Below are 21,217 nucleotides of genomic sequence, written 5' to 3'. Positions count from 1 at the left end.
TTTCAGTTTCTGGAAGAAATAATTATCAGTTTTGTGGTTTTTGTTATTACGGAGTTAGAATGGCTCATACTTTGAATTTATATAAAATCTATAAATAATTGTATAATTTTTTTTTCTTTGATATTCGGTAGGTGACCCTGTGAAGAGAGGTATTGGATGAATTGCACAGATGCAAATTAATTCCATATAAGAAATGCGAGGCTGTTCACCCTTATCTATTGAAATGCATAATTTAACCAGAAATATGTGTGGGGAATATCGGTCAAAGTAGAACAATAGAAAATGGGAAATACTAAACATCCCAGAATGAAAGAATATTTATATAAATGAACAAAACAGAGAGCGAACACATGGAAACCAGTGGCCAGAGGACGCTACATTTTGAAAACAATCACAGCTGAAACATGTATGCATATATGTGTTGGATATTTAGCAAGTGACTCTGTGAAGAGGTATTCGATGGGTTGCGCACACACACACACACACACACACACACACACACACACACACACACACACACAAATTAATTCCATTTAAGGAATGTCGATTGAAATGCATAATTAGACCAGAAATATGTGAGAGAAATATTGGTCAAAGAAGTAGAATAATAGACAATGGGAAATAGTAAACATTCCAGAATGAAAGAATATTTATATAAATCAATGCAACAAAAATTGAACAGGACACACAGTTGGAAAAGGTTGTCAATGGGAATAAACAAAATATTTTTATAACCCAGCTGTGTTGTGTTTTAATCGCTGCCAAGTGTATATATCGTAGACAGTGACAAAATTTTATTTTAGAAATTATATAGATTGAAAGGCACATTGACAACTAGCTGCAGTGAATATATAAAATATGTAACCATAGGCATCGACATTTCATTAAAGAAACCACAATTATATAGTGTTGAGATGATTGATAAAAAAAATCAAAAAAAATCGAAAGAATCAGAAAAATTTATACCAATACCGACCATGAGGCAGATAGTACTGAGTTACAGTAGCATATGACATGACCTGACACACAAATATATATATATGTGTGTGTGTGTGTGTGTGTGTGTGTGTGTGTGTGTGTGTGTGTGTGTGTGTGTGTGTTTGTACTAGTGATGGGACGATTCCAATATTTTTCCTAATTCCGATACAATTACCGATTCCGTATGAAATTCCCGATTCTGATTACATTACCGCTTCGGATTCTTTATAAATCTCTAATTATTTAACTATAAAGTTGTTATTTTCACCAATCTTCGTAAAAAACGTTAAATATGCAGATATTTTCATAAACGTCAAAATACACTTGTGGAGGATGATCTATTGATTTTAACTTTACTGGTAATTTAAAATCAATAAATGTTTATTATTTTATCATTATTACCAGCAATGGAAGATTTTATTTTAAACAAAATCAAATAAAAACAAGACAATTAAAAGAATCGTTTTGGCATCGGAAAATAAGCATCAATTTTTCTGATTCTGATACCGATCCCGATTAATCATCCCAATACTAGAAAGATTAAATTTGAGACAAAATAATGAATTCATATCATTTACATATGTTCAAAGAAATCAAGACAATAACAAACTGGAATAGTGTACGATCGTTTCAGAGATGATATCAAGTTTATTTAAATACGGTCATCTCTTCACCACTTATTAATTTCATTTGCCCCCCATTTAATCTACTTCAGCTCTAGATTATCTAATTCACATCTATTGAGCTTATTAAATCTCTGCAGTATTACGAGCGACTTGTTTTAATTCATATGCTTTATCCCACTCCATAAAAGTTAGCTATATAGTTACCTATCGATTGTTAATCCTATGTACTTGGTATTAGACCATCGTTTTTTTTCAATATATATATTAGTGATGGGACGATTCCAATATTTTTCTTGATTCCAATACAATTATCGATTCCGATTCTTTATAAATCTCTAAATATTTAACTATAAAATTGTTTTTGTTTTTTTCTGATTACCGTAAAAAAACACACGTTAAATGTGCATATATTTTCTCAAACATAAAAATACATTTCTGGGGAATGAGCTATAACTTTTAAGTTTACAGCAGTGAGTGAAATCTTGACAGTGGCACAAAGGAAGATGGAGAGGATAATGTTGGGCATCACTCTACAAAACAGAAAGACAAACATCTGGATCCACCAACAAACAAGAGTTATGGACATCAATACTGCCATCAAGAGATACAAACGCAGATGGGCAGGGCACGTAGCCAGACAACATGACAACAGATGGTCCTTCAGGACTACGGAATGAACACTTCATGAAAACAGGAGATCAAAGGGAAGACCAAGAACAAGGTGGAGGGACGACCTTATACAACAAATGGGTCCCATATGACAACAGATATCTTGGGACAGAGATATATTGCTTAAGTCCAGGGAGGGGTTCCTCATTGAGTGATAAAACCCTTATTGCGATAGATATATAACAGAATGTGCGTGTATATGTGAGGTCACTTTTGAACCTGTATAACACATTTTTGATCTACAGACTTGAAATTTGGTATATAGGGTATTCAGATAATATAGAGAACTTTTTAATTGGTTTTCATCTAGAAAAAAAAGGGGCTAATAAGAGGTCGAAATTGAAAAATTGGTACGTGGGGGTCACTGATTGTTTATTTATTTGTCAACTGTTTCACAAATGCGCATGCACAGTCATGAAACATGACAGCTTCTTCAAGAAAGAAAAAAAAAAATAATAATAGAAATAAAAACGTTTATCTTAAGTTAAAAACACTTTAAAGATCGTGTCATGCTAGTCTAATGGTTATCGTACTTGACTCACTGTCTTTAGGTTTTGGTTTCGATCTCAGCTCAAGTATCTTTTTTTTTTTTTACTTACAAAAAGTTAACTGTTTAGGAAAAACATAATACTCGCATGCACAGGTCTCAGTTTCTATATTAATTAAAATATTTATGCGTATTTTACGACCGGCCACGCCAGGCGGCGTGCTAGTATAAATTAATATGTTGGTGAAGCATAAATTATTCTTCATTAAAGTCAAAGATGTCGTGAATATCACAAAACACTATTGCAACTACTCTTCTGATCTTTTCGCATTTATGTAATCATGACCATATATTTTTTAAATTTTCTTTTAAAATTAATGAGTTCTTATTCTTCTGATGAGTTAGGGCGGAAAATAGTTATAAAATTGGCATAATTATTATATGAATGTTGTTGCGCTACGAAACATGTGCTGTCAAGAATTGAACACTTTAACATGCTGAAAGAAATAAACGGTAAGATATGCTAGAGGTGATTTTCAGAAAGAAAAAGCGTACAGTATATCAAGAAAAAGCAAGATGGCCGACTTATAAAATAGTGTCATTGGAATCTGAACAAAACAACTGAACGTTAGAATGTAGTTATCTCCCCTTGGTTTCGATCTTCTAAAGGGTTGAATTACAGAGAAAATTATGTTTTTTCTTATAATTATTTTTCTACTGGACCATTTTTTGTAATTTTTGGAATTTATACTAATTTCGGCATGACACATAATTACATAATAATGTACTTGTCTGAAATGAATTTCTTTCAAAGACACACTATAGTAAATTTGCATTAAATATTAAGGATTTGCATACAAATTTGATAATAATATTTGAGATTTTAATCAATGTCTTAGATTTTTTATGTATATACATAAAAAAAAAAGAATGGACTTTCACGTCAAATTCATCATATGAGGTTCCACTACAACAACTAAGTTGTTTGGAAATCCACACAGCTGATTTGTTTGTAGTGGTGAAGGCTTTGTGTAGAACCAACCACACTTTTTAGTACAATGCCGGCCACAAGACAGAGCATACAGTAGACTGCAGAGTTTTCCTTCTCCTAGATGCGTGTCTTAACGAAGACTTGAGGTGCATCTCTCCCAGTGAATTAATGAGGACCCCTGGTACCAACCTGGAAATTTCTACATCTCAGCATGGTACATAAAGCGCCTAGCCTTCCCAAATGGTCACTCATCTAGTACTAGCCAGGCTAATCGTTGCTTAACTTCTGTGATCGGCAAGAACCGGTGTGTCAACATCATTGTTGTGTATTATGCTGTGATTGTGCGCATATATATATATATATATATATACACACACACACACTATACTAAGAGGAGCGAGGGGGGCGAGGGGGCCCGATTTTTCCCCGGGTGTAAAATATGCTAATATATTTTAATTTGTCCAAATTTCGTATATATTATTATAGTCATGATTTCCAAAGTAAAAAAAAAAAGAAAAAGTATTTAGGTACCATCAGCTAGAATCAAAACCAAAACTGTAGCATTCAAAGCTGGTGATGTTACCACTGTACCAACGTAACACGCATATAAACTGATTAAAAATTAAAAGTAAAGATGAATATATATAATGTTTAACGATTTTTTTCAATTTTGACCCATTTTTGACCCCTTAAAAACAATTTTAACCAGCTAAAGACCCATAAAAGAATGGCCCGTAAAAAATCCAATCATTTGAGGCCCCTAACGCCGCTTCGCGACTTTTAGTTTCGGTAGAGATAGAGTTTGAAAATATGGAGACAGATAGACAGACAGATAGATAGACAGATAGCCGTTTATATATTACATTAAACATGTACGCAGTTTTTCGTGTCATTAAAAATGGATGCATAAGTGTTTTTCGTGCAATAAAAAAACATTATTGATGAGGACTTACCTTCCGAGAGTTTGGCAGCAGTTGTTGAAACAGTGCCGGCTACGCAGGTGTAATCACCTTGATCGGCCAGGGTAACGTCCCGAATAGTGAGAGTATGGATTCTCTTGTCTGATTTGAATTCCATCCTGGAGTCCGTTATGAGTTCTTTGCCGTCCTTCAGCCAAGTGACCTTGACGTTTTCCCTGGACATCTCGCAGGTGAAGATGGCTGTGTTTGTTTCGGTAACTCGGACTTCACAGAGTTTCCGTGTGAAGGTAAGTTCATCTGAAATAAAATCGAATTCTTTTGGCTCGGAGCAATATGTTCAGATTAACCCATTCATTCTTTTCAGCGAAAGTGAAACTTCTTACACAACACAAGATACAATACTTGTAAAAAACAATGGCAGACAATCCGACAATTGGTAAAGAAAACGCAGATAATTCAAGTATTGGAATACAAAGGCCAGATTATTCAAGTATTGGAATACAAAGGCCAGATTATTCAAGTATTGGAATACAAAGGCCAGATTATTCAAGTATTGGAATACAAAGGTCAGATTATTCAAGTATTGGAATACAAAGGCTAGATTATTCATGTATTGGAATACAAAGGCCAGATTATTCAAGTATTGGAATACAAAGGTCAGATTATTCAAGTATTGGAATACAAAAGGCCAGATTATTCATGTATTGGAATACAAAGGCCAGATTATTCAAGTATTGGAATAAAAAGGTCAGATTATTCTAGTATTGGAATACAAAGGTCAGATTATTCTAGTATTGGAATACAAAGGTCAGATTATTCAAGTATTAGAATACAAAGGTCAGATTATTCAAGTATTGGAATACAAAGGTCAGATTATTCTAGTATTGGAATACAAAGGTCAGATTATTCTAGTATTGGAATACAAAGGTCAGATTATTCTAGTATTGGAATACAAAGGTCAGATTATTCTAGTATTGGAATACAAAGGTCAGATTATTCAAGTATTGGAATACAAAGGTCAGATTATTCTAGTATTGGAATACAAAGGTCAGATTATTCAAGTATTGGAATACAAAGGTCAGATTATTCTAGTATTGGAATACAAAGGTCAGATTATTCAAGTATTGGAATACAAAGGTCAGATTATTACAGTATTGGAATACAAAGGTCAGATTATTCAAGTATTGGAATACAAAGGTCAGATTATTCAAGTATTGGAATACAAAGGTCAGATTATTCAAGTATTGGAATACAAAGGTCAGATTATTCTAGTATTGGAATACAAAGGTCAGATTATTCAAGTATTGGAATACAAAGGTCAGATTATTCAAGTATTGGAATACAAAGGTCAGATTATTCAAGTATTGGAATACAAAGGTCAGATTATTCATATATTGGAATACAAAGGTCAGATTATTCAAGTATTGGAATACAAAGGCCAGATTATTCAAGTATTGGAATACAAAGGTCAGATTATTCAAGTATTGGAATACAAAGGTCAGATTATTCAAGTATTGGAATACAAAGGTCAGATTATTCAAGTATTGGAATACAAAGGTCAGATTATTCATGTATTGGAATACAAAGGTCAGATTATTCAAGTATTGGAATACAAAAGGTCAGATTATTCAAGTATTGGAATACAAAGGTCAGATTATTCAAGTATTGGAATACAAAGGTCAGATTATTCAAGTATTGGAATACAAAGGTCAGATTATTCAAGTATTGGAATACAAAAGGTCAGATTATTCAAGTATTGGAATACAAAAGGCCAGATTAGTCAAGTATTGGAATACAAAGGTCAGATTATTCAAGTATTGGAATACAAAGGCCAGATTATTCAAGTATTGGAATACAAAGGTCAGATTATTCAAGTATTTGAATACAAAGGTCAGATTATTCAAGTATTGGAATACAAAGGTCAGATTATTCAAGTATTGGAATACAGAGGCCAGATATTTCAAGTATTGGAATACAAAGGTCAGATTATTCAAGTATTAGAATACAAAGGTCAGATTATTCAAGTATTAGAATACAAAGGTCAGATTATTCAAGTATTGGAATACAAAGGTCAGATTATTCAAGTATTGGAATACAAAGGTCAGATTATTCAAGTATTGGAATACAAAAGGCCAGATTATTCAAGTATTGGAATACAAAGGTCAGATTATTCAAGTATTGGAATACAAAGGTCAGATTATTCAAGTATTGGAATACAAAGGTCAGATTATTCAAGTATTGGAATACAAAGGCCAGATTATTCAAGTATTGGAATACAAAAGGCCAGATTATTCAAGTATTGGAATACAAAGGTCAGATTATTCAAGTATTGGAATACAAAGGTCAGATTATTTAAGTATTGGAATACAAAGGCCAGTTGTTTGGTCACAGGGAGTTCAACTTCTCAGATTTTACCTTCACTTTGAGAATGGTTAGTTCATTTCTAGTCAACTACAGAGAAATGCCAACGGGGCTGCTTAAGCATACTTACCTTCAATATGCAGGTTTGATTGCGTGTAGGCTTCACCTGCGTAGCACCTGTATTCAGCCACGTCCTCTTTGGTGACTTTATGGATTATGAGCTTATGAATCCGTTTGTTGGTGATGATCTCGGTGCGCGTGTCCGTACGGATCTCTTTTCCGTTCTTCGTCCAGATCACCTTTGCATTCTCATCGCAAGTCTCACAAACAAACTCGGCTGTTTGACCCTCCTCAATGCGAACATCTTTCATTGTTTGCGTGAATGTTCTTTTCTCTGCAGTAAACAAAAGTTTTCTCCATCAATCAAGAATTTCATAGGTAAAAATTGTATACATCATACAAAAAGATATATATATATTCCAAACATGGCTTATATATATATATAAGTGACCTTGTTTGTCTATCTGTGTGAGGAACGGTCTCTACCAAATTACTCTGTCAACTTTTGGCCTACAGACTTGAAATGTGATATATAAGAGATTTGGATTTGTGGAACAAATTCAATTTGGTTTTTAGCTGGTAAAAATAGCTGCTCTGCAACTTTTAGTTTCGGAGGAGATAGAGTTTGAAAATATAGAGACAGACAGACTGACATATCGTCATTTATATATAGAAAGTCAAAAATTAAAGTTTAAAATGATTTCAAAAGCAGACAATACATATAATCGAAAAACAAGAAAACCTGCGGAACAAAGTGAAATATATAATTGCTTCAAACAATAACACAGACATTGTTTTTATTAAGCGGCACAGAGACATGTTACCAAATTCGCACACAAAAGGAGTGTGATCAAGACAAACATTTAATCTGCGTAGCGAATAGCGGTTTGAGATGAGGCAATTATTCTGTCCGAATTGTCTATAGCGTATTTAGTATATTTGTTAAGGCTGTTTGAAAAATGGAACGATAAAATAGATGAACAAAAGCAGACATATTTTTCTTGAAAAACTTCCGATTTATTTTTCGTTTACTGTTAATAGAGTCCGAGGTAATGAAAATTAAAAAATATTTTCTTTTATATTTTAATATTTCGGGAGAAAAACTCCTTTTCAAAGAAAAAAAAAAAGAAAAGAAACTTTCTTTTTAAACAATAGACGTCCAGGGGATGCGGTTATATTTGGATGCATAGTTTGCAGCAAAGATTTCAGTTCGCAAAAAATCTAAAACTGCACAGGACCAAAATAATATAGCATTCAACAAGTCATCTCAACTTGGCAAGTCATACATACGTGGCAGTTGGACTGACGTATAATCACACTATTTGTTTTTCTGTTCAATATATTTTGTTTCCACTAATTACCAAGTTGTGTCTTTCTTCCAGACTCTTACGGGGCTACAACACAAAGCCTGGGAAGGAAGACCTCCTAGAACTGCACAGAAACAAAGCCATACTGCAGTCAACGAGTCATCTCAACAATAACTTAGACTGTTGGCTTTTGATTTTATTATTCGGATAGTGCAACCCAGAATTTTTGATCCCAGTAGCGGTAAGGGTTTGTTAAGTATTCGCTACGGCCGTTTGTTCAAAATGCATTTTCCACTCTATATAATTGTTAACATTTTATTTTGTCACTAGTCCAAAATACATACACACTGGCAGCGAGTAAAACACAACACAGTTGATCTATAAAAATTTATATTGTTTTTATGTTATTTATAAAATAATATACTGTTTTTATTTCACACCAACAAATCAGCTTCTGATTATAAGATATTACTGAAGTTTTGACAGTTCTGAAGGTACGTGTAGTGGGTGCATGGTTGGTTTGGATGTTGGTGGTGAAGAAATGTGACAGTCTTGCTTCTCTCTGACCAACTTCCCAGTATTCTCTTTGTGACGATTTATATAAACATTTTGTCCCCACTTGAATGTTTAACATCTTCTATTGTGTATTGTTTCAATTCTTTGAGCGATATCCTCTCATATATGTTTGGGTCAAATTAGGCATTCTATTAGGCAATGGTAGACAGTCCCACATTTCTCACATGAAATCTATCTGCGTGTGCACAACCCATCCAATGTTTCTCTTCCTGGGGTTGCCTGCCGATATCCAACAGTTTAACATGTACCTTCTCACAGTGAATCGAAACATGGAAGATGTGGTATGAAGTCGAGTTGTCTGAATGTATGAATTCGAATAAGTGAAAAGACATCTGATACAAAAGCGATGACTGAAGCGTTTTTAGCAATCAGACGACCATGAAAAAGGTGTTCTATTTTTGTTATACAAATTATTTTAATTATTTAATTGCTGACGTGCTAACGCTATCTCCATGCATTAAAAAAATCCATTTCAATAACAAATGAATGTTTTAAAACTAGCTGCCCAGAGTCGGTGTTTTCTGGTAGTGTATCTATTTACAAGTTGTTTTGCTTTTTCTTTGTTTTGTTATAACTTTGCTAATTTTTTCCAACTTATTTTTTTTTTTCAAAGAAAGGGGGGTAAATCTGCAGTGGAGAAATACAAAATTACCTCTTCTTTTTGCAAAAATATTATTTTCTTCCAAATAAGCGGAAGTAATTCTATAATGGTCAAATACATAGTTACATACCCTTTTTTTTTTTTTAAATATTTGTTTCAAGTAGGGAGAGAAGTAAATTATCTTGCCTTATATAACATTTGTTTGTTATATATTTGAAGTTTTGACCACTTTTTCGAATCTGTTGACTGTAATGATGCGTTCCCCAGCGCTCTCTGGCCAAAAACAGACGCAAAACAACTTGTAGAAAAATAAATGTCTTTATTCCTTTTTTTCAAAATGCTGCAACTACTAAAATCAATTGTTCGGTGTAGCAATGAGAAAACTAAGCGACGACGTGGAATAAAGAGGGTGGTGGTTGACAGTGATTGAGAGGTGTCCCCACAGCTGAGCGCATGTCTGGTTTTTCTCCTTCTGCTGACAAGCTACCCGCTTTTGTTTATATCAGTCTTGAGTTTCCCGATGCACCTGTGATGTCAACGACTTTAACATGTGACCTCATCAACAAGTACATCCAGTCTCCACTATCATTGACAATTCAACACCTGCAGTAAAACATACCCGGATTTTCCAATTAAATTCAAAATCCCTACATAGTACCCCAGTAGTTGTTGCCCCTGATAGTAGCCCCTACACCAAGGTGGCAATGTGCCTTGTTTGGGGTGAAAATGTAATAAAAAAAATAAATAAATAAATAAATAAAAAAAATTATTAAATTGTTAGGTGAAAGAACAGAATATTTTTTCCAGGATTACAGAGAAAAAAATTAGACTGGATAAGTTATTTTCTGGATGAATTTAACTTTAACTACACTTTATTGTTCTTAACAATACTCTCCAAAACAAAATGGTTATTTAGAATTAAATATTGATTTTGTATGAAAAAAATTAAATTTTTAGATGATGATTGATAATTCATATTATTTGGATTCTTCAGACTACCTTTCTCATGTAGAGTGCTATTCACACAACGCTTCGATCAATGTAACCTTCGACCTTCTTCAGTACTAGAATCTTTCTGTAGAACTCAGAAATTTTTCTGCCCAACTATATTGTTTAAAACTAGGGAATTTTTCTGCCGAACTCAAGAATCTGTGCAAAATTACAAATGGAACTATTTACTGTAATGCAAGGAATAGAATGTTCTCGTTCTGTCAGCCATGACTTGGTAGAAGTCCTAAGTAATTCACAATTGTGTTTTTGAGTGCTGCCTGCACTGAGAACTTCAACCTCCAGAAGAGTGTAGCTTACAATTGAATTGTTCAAAGTATTTTCTATTATGTCACAGGTTCTTGTGGATAATTCTAGTATAGATAAAAGAAAGGGGTTTGGTAAAAATTCCAGAGTTTGACACGATGCGCTTGAAGGTCAGAGGTTACATTGACCGAAATGCTGTGAAACAACACTAGAAATGAAACCATTAATTTAAACAAGCGAAAATATACAAACCAACTAACTTAATTTTATATATTATATTTCTACGAAGCTGTACAAAGTCTGAATGTATTGCAGAATCTAATAAACCCATTGTGATATCAAACATATTCGTCATTGGGTTTATCATAATAATACTCCTTTTTCATGGTTGAATGATTGCGAAAAAAACTCTGGGTGCTCGTTTGCATTAGTGATAACTTAAATCAACACATTTCAATTGAAAACATTACATACTTACGTGTCATAGCGAAATTAGTATAAATAAATTCCCACACTCTCTATTGTTGCCTAAACTTAAACACGGACTCCATGAATAGAGCCGCTTCCTTAAACCTGTTTGCCTGTAGAACTCTGTTCTTCTGGTCTGCTTTCCATATCTTCAAGTCCAACATAAACAAGTTCTTGTTGAGTCATTCTCGTAAATAATCTAATCATACCAAATTAGTAATTGTCTGTATTTTTGAGATGAGGTGTTTTCATTGATTGAGATTGTCGGACTGACTTCCTCATCTTAGTTGTTATTGTCACAACGTTGGGTTCGAAACTCCGAACAAACGGTTTCCCAGTTCGATACAAAACACCTGACGAAGGCCGGAGGGCAAAACGGCCGAAATGTTGTGACAATAACAACCAAGATGAGGAAGTCAGTCCGACAATCTCAATCAACCATACCAAATTATTTCTACAAATGATTATTACACAACTGCCCCAATGATTACAATATACACACATTAACCCTCATCTTCGAGTGGCCTCTGAGCCTTGATATGTGGTGACCCCTTTGTTAAAAAAAATTCCAATAATTACGAAAAATTATCCAGTAGAAAAATATCTATAAGTAAAAACTGAATTTATCGAATTATCGAGTTAAACCATATGTGCGACCAATTTAGTATGATAAAATGACTTATCTCCCTTGACTTAAGTTTACTTAAATTAAGAGCCCACAAATTTTAAATGTAATTGTGGATGATTTTTTTTTCGTTAAAAATACGTCTATCACATCTTCTATTCAATCATTTTTCGTAATTTGTTAAATTTATATTAATTTCACCATAATATGCAAGTACATGATAACGTTTTCACCTGAAAGGAGTTGGTTCAAAAGATCACTACTGCAAACTAGCACCTTATGGTTTGTTTAATACAGACAATAAATAATAAGCAGTTATATGTAGGATCTACACGACTCTTTGAAGCTCATGCCATGATATCAAAGCTGCTATGAAGAGGCTGCCAAGCGTTGTTGATGCCATTGTTCATATTGCCATTGTCAATGGTTTACCTTCAACTATCAACTTGGCTGTAGTAGAAATATTGCGGACCGTACACGAATATGTTCCCCGGTCTTCCGGTCTGGCTCTGTGGATTATAAGTTTGTGGATTTTGTTGTCGGCAATGATATCCGTGTGTTCATCCGGCATTAAGATTCTACCGTCTTTTTTCCAGATTACTTTCATGTATTCTTGACTTGTTTCGCATGCAAATATGGCCGTCTCGCCCAACTTGACTTTCACGTCTGTTAGTTCTTTTGAGAAAGCAGTTGCGGGTTCTTCGTCTGCGAAAAACAAAGCCATAGTTAAACTGAAATAAGAAAGATTTCTTTTCATTTGTTTTACGCCATTTATTGAACATAAGTTGTTTTTTGTTTATCCATGACTGCATGGAAATTGTGGGTTCGTGCGTGCATTTGCGACACTAGATCTTCTGGGACTTGAACTCGGGGAAAATCGATTTCAGAGTTTGTGACGCTATCTGTTGCATTAAATATGTATACCGAAAGAAGAAGATAAAAAGGAAGGGAAGAAGGAGAAAAGAAGAAGAAGCAGAGGAAGAAGAAAGAAAATGAAGAAAAGGAATAGAAGAAAAATAAATAACACGGAAAAAAGGAGGAGGAGGAGGAAGAAGAAAAGAAAAATAGAAAAGAAAAGTAAAAGAAATGAGAAACCGAAACAAAAAGGAGGGGGAGAAAAAATAGGAAAAGAAAGAAAAGAAATAGAAGAAAAATAAAGAACACGGAAAAAAGGAGGGGGAGGAAAAGAAGGAAAAGAAAGGAAAAGGAATACAGAAACAGAAAGGAGAACATGGAAAAAAGGAGGAGGAAGAGGTAGAGAAAGGAAAAGAAAGAAAAGGAGAACTAGAAATAGAAAATAAAGGAAAACCATGAAAAGAAAGAAAAGGACAATAAAGAATAGAAGAAAAAGAAAAGAAAAAGACAAGGATAGAAAAGAAAAAAGGGAAGGAAAAGGAAAAACGAAAAAAATAAAAAAGATAGAAAGAAAAGGAAGGAAAAAGGAAAAGAATGAAAATAAAAAGAAAACGAAAATAAGAAAAAAAAAATAAAAAGGAAAAATTAAAAGATAAAAATAAAATAAGAAAAGAAAATGAAGAAAAAGAAAGGAAAGGAAAGGAAAAAGGAAATGAAGAAAAAAGAAAGGAAAGGAAAAAGGAAAAAGAAAGGAAAGGAAAAAGGACAAAAATAAAAAGAAAATAAGAAAAAGAAAACGAAAAACAGAAGGAAAAAGGAAAAACGAAAAGAAAAGAAAAAAAAGTCAGAAATCGAAAAAAATAAAAATTAATTAATATTTAAATAATTCTCTTTCCAAAATATGAAAAAAAACTCAACTAAAAAAGTTATATTTATCTGTTTGACAATTTCCTTATTTGTTTTTCTATTGTAACACGTAGAAATTTAAATGTAATGTGAACAAACCACTTGCTACAAAACTTCCTACTTTGCATGACCCTATAGACCAATTTACAAACCCAAATAAAACTGTTTACTTATATACACTGTTGTCGTTCCTTCTCTCAAAAAGCTGTTGCTCCCATTAGGATTTTAGCGCTTATCTTCAGCATCATCCCTACTGCTATGATGGCTTAATTTATCGTCCCTCAAAAAACATATCTAACAAAATGGTAACATTTTTTTTTCTTTTGCTTTTCCATTAAAAAGTTGGGGGGAGGGGGGTGCACTATCATTACTTCTATAATTTTTTTTTTTGGCGTATTGATATTCATATAAAAAAAAAACCTTTCTTTCTATTTATTTAAAAAGAAAATAATTTTTTTATATATGGCTCGTGGAATTGCATTCATCTGTAAAAGATCTAGCTAATTTGCATATTCTTTGAAACATTCATTTTTAATTAATTTCCTATTAATTTTTTTCGTTTTCTTATGGGATGATCATCTTTAGTTACCTATTACGTGTAATTATATTCATGTAGATATTCAATATGATTTATACTTGCGTAATATTTGCATAAAAAGCTTATTGTAAACACAAACCTCTTGCTATATATATAAACTTATGTATGCGTATATATTTGTTTTAAAAAAATTTGCCAACCAAACTCCTGTCAATTTTTGGTCTACAGATATGAAACTTAATATATAGGGTATTCAAACCCATGTGAAACTTTATAGTTGGGTTTTAGCCGGGGAAAATTGGTGTAAAAGTGTGAAAATTAAAGAAATGGAAAATGGCAGGCGAAAGTCGAACGCCGGCAATACAAATATGCATGCGTAACATAATAGCTATTGGTACATGTTTTAATTTTTAGCCTTGCAGCAAACATGTCTTCATAGCTCAGGCATTAATGTCAAAGGAAAAAGTAAATCGTAAGCTAAACGTTTTGGTTACGATTCTTGGTGGCACATGAGTCTTTTTTTTTAAAAAAACTTTTTAAATCATTACAATTAGGTTGGTGCAAAAATAATGGTGTTCTATATATATATATATATAGATCTATATATATATATACATATATATAGATCTATATATATATACATATATATAGATCTATATATATATACATATATATAGATCTATATATATATATACATATATATAGATCTATATATATATATACATATATATAGATCTATATATATATATATACATATATAGATCTATATATATATATATACATATATAGATCTATATATATATACATATATAGATCTATATATATACATATATAGATCTATATATATACATATATAGATCTATATATATACATATATAGATCTATATATATACATATATAGATCTATATATATACATATATAGATCTATATATATACATATATAGATCTATATATATACATATATATAGATCTATATATATACATATATATAGATCTATATATATATATATATAGATCTATATATATACATATATATAGATATATATATATACATATATATAGATCTATATATATATATATATATAGATCTATATATATATATATATAGATCTATATATATATATATAGATCTATATATATATATATATAGATCTATATATATATATATAGATCTATATATATATATATAGATCTATATATATATATATAGATCTATATATATATATATAGATCTATATATATATATAGATCTATATATATATATATATAGATCTATATATATATATATATAGATCTATATATATATATATAGATCTATATATATATATATAGATCTATATATATATATATAGATCTATATATATATATATATAGATCTATATATATATATATATAGATCTATATATATATATAGATCTATATATATATATATAAATCTATATATATATATATATAGATCTATATATATATATATAGATCTATATATATATATATAAATCTATATATATATATATATAGATCTATATATATATATATATAGATCTATATATATATATATATAGATCTATATATATATATATAGATCTATATATATATATATATATATATATATATATAGATCTACATAGATATATATAGATCTACATATATATATAGATCTACATATATATATAGATCTACATATATATATAGATCTACATATATATATAGATCTACATATATATATATATAGATCTATATATATATATATATAGATCTATATATATATATATATAGATCTATATATATATATATATATATAGATCTATATATATATATATATATATATATATATATATATATAGATCTACATAGATATATATAGATCTACATATATATATAGATCTACATATATATATAGATCTACATATATATATATAGATATATAGATCTATATATATAGATATATAGATCTATATATATATATAGATCTATATATAGATCAATATATATATAGATCTATATATATATATAGATCTAAATATATATAGATCTATGTATATATAGATCTATATATATATATATATATAGATCTATCTATAGATCTATATATATATAGATCTATCTATATATATAGATCTATATATATATATATATATATAGATCTATCTATATATATAGATCTATATATATATATATATATATATATAGATCTATCTATAGATCTATATATATATATATATAGATCTCTCTCTATATATATATAGATCTATATATATATATATATATATAGATCTATATATATATATATATATATATATATATAGATCTATATATATATATATATATAGATCTATATATATATATAGATCTATATATATATATATATATAGATCTATATATATATATAGATCTATATATATATATATATATATAGATCTATATATATATATATATAGATCTATATATATATAGATCTATATATATATAGATCTATATATATATATATATATAGATCTATATATATATATATATATATAGATCTATATATATATATATATATAGATCTATATATATATAGATCTATATATATATAGATCTATATATATATAGATCTATATATATATATATAGATCTATATATATATATATATAGATCTATATATATATATATATAGATCTATATATATATATATATAGATCTATATATATATATATATAGATCTATATATATAGATCTATATATATATAGATCTATATATATATATATAGATCTATATATATATATATATATATAGATCTATATATATATATATATATATAGATCTATATATATATATATATAGATCTATATATATATATATATATATATAGATCTATATATATATATATAGATCTATATATATATATATATATATATAGATCTATATATATATATATAGATCTATATATATATATATATAGATCTATATATATATATAGATCTATATATATATATAGATCTATATATATATATAGATCTATATATATATATATATATATATAGATCTATATATATATATAGATCTATATATATATATATATATATATAGATCTATATATATATATATATATATAGATCTATATATATAGATCTATATATAGATCTATATATATAGATCTATATATAGATCTATATATATAGATCTATATATATATATATATATATATAGATCTATATATATATATATATATATATAGATCTATATATATATATATATAGATCTATATATATATATATATAGATCTATATATATATATATATAGATCTATATATATATATATAGATCTATATATATATATATATAGATCTATCTATCTATATATATAGATCTATATATATATATAGATCTATATATATATATATATATAGATCTATATATATATATATATATATATAGATCTATATATATATATAGATCTATATATATATATATATATATATAGATCTATATATATATAGAGATCTATATATATATATAGATCTATATATATATATAGATCTCTCTCTCTATATATATATATAGATCTATATATATATATAGAGATCTATATATATATATAGATCTATATATATATATATATAGATCTATATATATATATATATAGATCTATATATATATATAGATCTATATATATATATAGATCTATATAGATCTATATATATATATAGATCTATATATATATATATATATATAGATCTATATATATATATATATATATATATATATATAGATCTATATATATATATATATATATATATATATATAGATCTATATATATATATATATATATATATATATATATAGATCTATATATATATATATATATATATATATATATATATATATAGATCTATATATATATATGTAGATCTCTCTCTCTCTCTATATATATATATATATATATATATATATATAGAGAGAGAGAGAGAGAGAGAGTGAGATAGATAGATAGATAGATAACACCATTATTTTTGCACCAACCTAATATATATTGGGTCCAACATAATAAATACAAAATCTGCATTAATGAAAATATCATTAAAGTCTGTATTACAACTGGGCAATGCCGAACGGCCTGCTAGTAAATAATAAAATCAAATTTTAAGAGGGCGTTCTACTTTTTAGGTGATTACGTGCAGTTTTGCCATTTTGCAACTCTGACTTAAGGTTAATGATAAAAGGAATTTGGTTCCATTAACAATATGCTTACAAACTAATAAAATTAAAAATTCTTCCCAAAATCTTAAGTGCTATAAAATTATGAGTGACTTTTGTTTTCTTTTTTATACAAACACTGCTTGTCAATTTCCGATTTTAAAACCGGAAGCCGTCACTAAGTAGACTTATTCATTTTGACTGCATTTAGGCATATTTTACGACCGGGCAATGACAAAGTTGTATTTTCTTTTTAAATAAATAGAAGAAACGGTTTTTAATATAAATATTAATACACACACACGCGCACGTGTGTATAAGTTAGTAAAATCATTAATAATAAAAAATAAATTCATAGAATGACACTTGACGTGACCTCCTGATAATTTTTTGTGCTTGGAAAGCACTGTATAATTTTCATGACGGACTAAACTTTTGTATAAGCAATATCGCCTGAAGAGGTCTCTTGTTACTTGTAACTGTTTGACCGAAACATGCTCATGAATGTGTAGCAATATATAAATGCTTATATGAAAAATTTTAACCTGGAATTATATTCCCTATGTACACAGAAAGATCTTATCTTTCATTTTTAACGACATAGCATCAACATTTCTACAGAAAACCTAAGACCGGTAGCATTTAACAGACTTAAACTTTGACGGACAAACAGACAAACAGCTAAAAGTCACGTATGAAAATTGAACTTTATTATTCGTTTATGAAAATCGCTCTAGACAGGGTATGAAGCCACTTGATGCAAGTTGCTAAAACAAAAAAAAATACCACTTCAAGATCAAAAGCTTGCCAACGATAAGCTAGATGGTATAGATGCTGTTCCAGAAAACAGCAATTCTACCTGCTTTGTCAGAAGCAACGTTCATGGAATACAAAACTAAAGAAGAAAGAGATAGGTCTTACCTGTAACTATCAAACTGGCTTTTGTGGAATATTTCTCAAAAACGCAGGAATATTCCGCCATGTCTTCATATCCGACTTTATGGATGATAAGCTTGTGGACATTCCTGTCACGAATGATTTCAGTTTTAGAATCTTCGTAAATTCTCTGACCATTCTTCATCCAGCTAACTCTCAAGTTTTCTTTGGTTGTTTCGCAGGTGAATGTAGCCGTTTCATTTTCTCCAATTGATACGTTGGTTAATTTCTTCGAAAACACATTGTCGTCTGAAAAAAAAAAAGTTAAAAATTTAGAAAATGAATAAGAAATTCATGCCATCCATTATCGAGCGCAATATCTAAGTGAAACAACGGCATAGACAGGAAGGACCAACAAGGGAGGGTGTCCAAACTTTCATAGCAAAAATTTTACAAAACAAGTCGAGCATGTGGGGTCCTCATTTGTAGAGTAAAACATTTACTTTCACCATGACTAATGTTTGAGCAATTTTTTTTTTTTTTTAAATCCAACACATAGTTCCTATTTACAATGCCTCCCCATGGGACAGAGTTAGACACCAGGGTCGTTTTTTAACGTGGAGAAAAGGAACAAAAATAAAAATTGTCTCAATCGTGAAGGATTTCTCCTCCACTGACAGAGAACAAGAAATTGAAATGCAGCATCTAAAGAACAGATACTACACTTTGATCTTGTCCCGAAGGCCAAGGAAAAAAGTGCAAACAGACGAACGATTTGGGGGGCAATTTTACCTTTATAATGATCCATAGGTGGGGTGGGGGGCAGAATTATCCCATAAAATCTATTCTGGCAAAAATTTACTTTCACCATGACTAATGTTTGAGCAAAATTAAAAAAAAAATCCAAGGTGTGGTTATTGAAAAAAGTGCAAACAGACGAATGATTTGGGAGCAATTTTACCTTTATAATGACCAATGGGGGGAGGGAGGTCAACCAGAATTATCCCAGAAAATCTATTTTGGCAAAAATTTACTTTCACCATGACTAATGTTTGTGCAAAAAAGTGACAACAAATGAATGGATGAACTAATTTTGCCCCTATAATACCCTTATTCCGGAAAATCTCTTCAGGCAAAGTTTATTTTCACCATGACTAATGTTTGCGCAAAATTTTAAAAAAATTCAAGGTGTGGTTATTGAGAAAAGTGTGAAAAAATGAACAGACAAACGGGAGTGAATTACTAAATTCAATCCCTCCTTTGTTGAGGGACGAATATATTTCGTTCAGTTCATTTTAGTAAAGTTTCGTTTTTTTTTTTATTATTATTATTACAAGCATTATCAGCCCGGCGTTGCCCGGGTGTTTGGAGATGTATGTTGAGTGCAAAAAAAAAAAATAAAATAAAATAAAATAAAAAAAAAAAAAAAGGTCAATTTTTTAAATTTTGACCCCTATTATGACTCTTTAACATTTATTGTTTTGGGCTAAAATTTTAAGTGTTTAGACCAAAAATTTGCAGAGGAGTTTGGTAGAGTTCTCAAAGGTCAAATCGTTGAATTTTGACCTCTTAACAGACAAATTTCTTGTCGAAAACTGATTCCAAATATTGTCCCGAATCTCAATACTCTGTATATCAAATTTAGAGTCTGTAGACTAAAAATTTACAGAGTTATTGTGTATGAAAATGTATACAGACACTCACACACACACACGTTCACTTTTATGTATATAATAGACTAGATATTAGGATATGTATGTTGAGCGGGAAAAAAAAGTAGTAGTAGGAAGGCAGGCTTGAACCCGTACCGCGAAGGAGGAAAAGAACGGGAAAAAAACCTTACGTCTTTGCGGTTACGACCACCGCCAAACCTGGATTGAGTTATGTTTAAATTAAGGCTAGACAATCTAAAGGAGAGAATATCTTTCACAAATATTGGCG

The 21,217-nt window shown here is 29.7% G+C and overlaps 1 protein-coding gene across 1 annotated transcript in view; it reads right to left on the bottom strand.

The window, feature by feature from the left end:
• LOC145268689 (uncharacterized) overlaps nt 1-21,217 on the bottom strand; it is a 1,072,728-nt gene that overhangs the window by 944,353 nt on the left and 107,158 nt on the right. Inside the window, exons 8-12 of the mRNA XM_080124201.1 lie at nt 19,322-19,585; nt 12,356-12,628; nt 7,163-7,426; nt 4,705-4,968; nt 1-9 (exon numbers count right to left, since the gene is read on the bottom strand). The exon at nt 1-9 is cut by the window's left edge and continues 15 nt beyond it. Of these exons, the coding sequence (XP_079980327.1) occupies nt 1-9; nt 4,705-4,968; nt 7,163-7,426; nt 12,356-12,628; nt 19,322-19,585 (1,074 nt within the window). The remainder of the gene's footprint in view (nt 10-4,704; nt 4,969-7,162; nt 7,427-12,355; nt 12,629-19,321; nt 19,586-21,217) is intronic.

The sequence above is a fragment of the Euprymna scolopes genome, chromosome 44, assembly GCF_053919585.1.
Source record: "Euprymna scolopes isolate OS-2025 chromosome 44, ASM5391958v1, whole genome shotgun sequence".
Classification (NCBI taxonomy): Eukaryota; Metazoa; Mollusca; class Cephalopoda; order Sepiida; family Sepiolidae; genus Euprymna; species Euprymna scolopes.
Note: the sequence above shows the minus strand (reverse complement) of the source record. Positions and strands in the feature narration are given on the sequence as shown.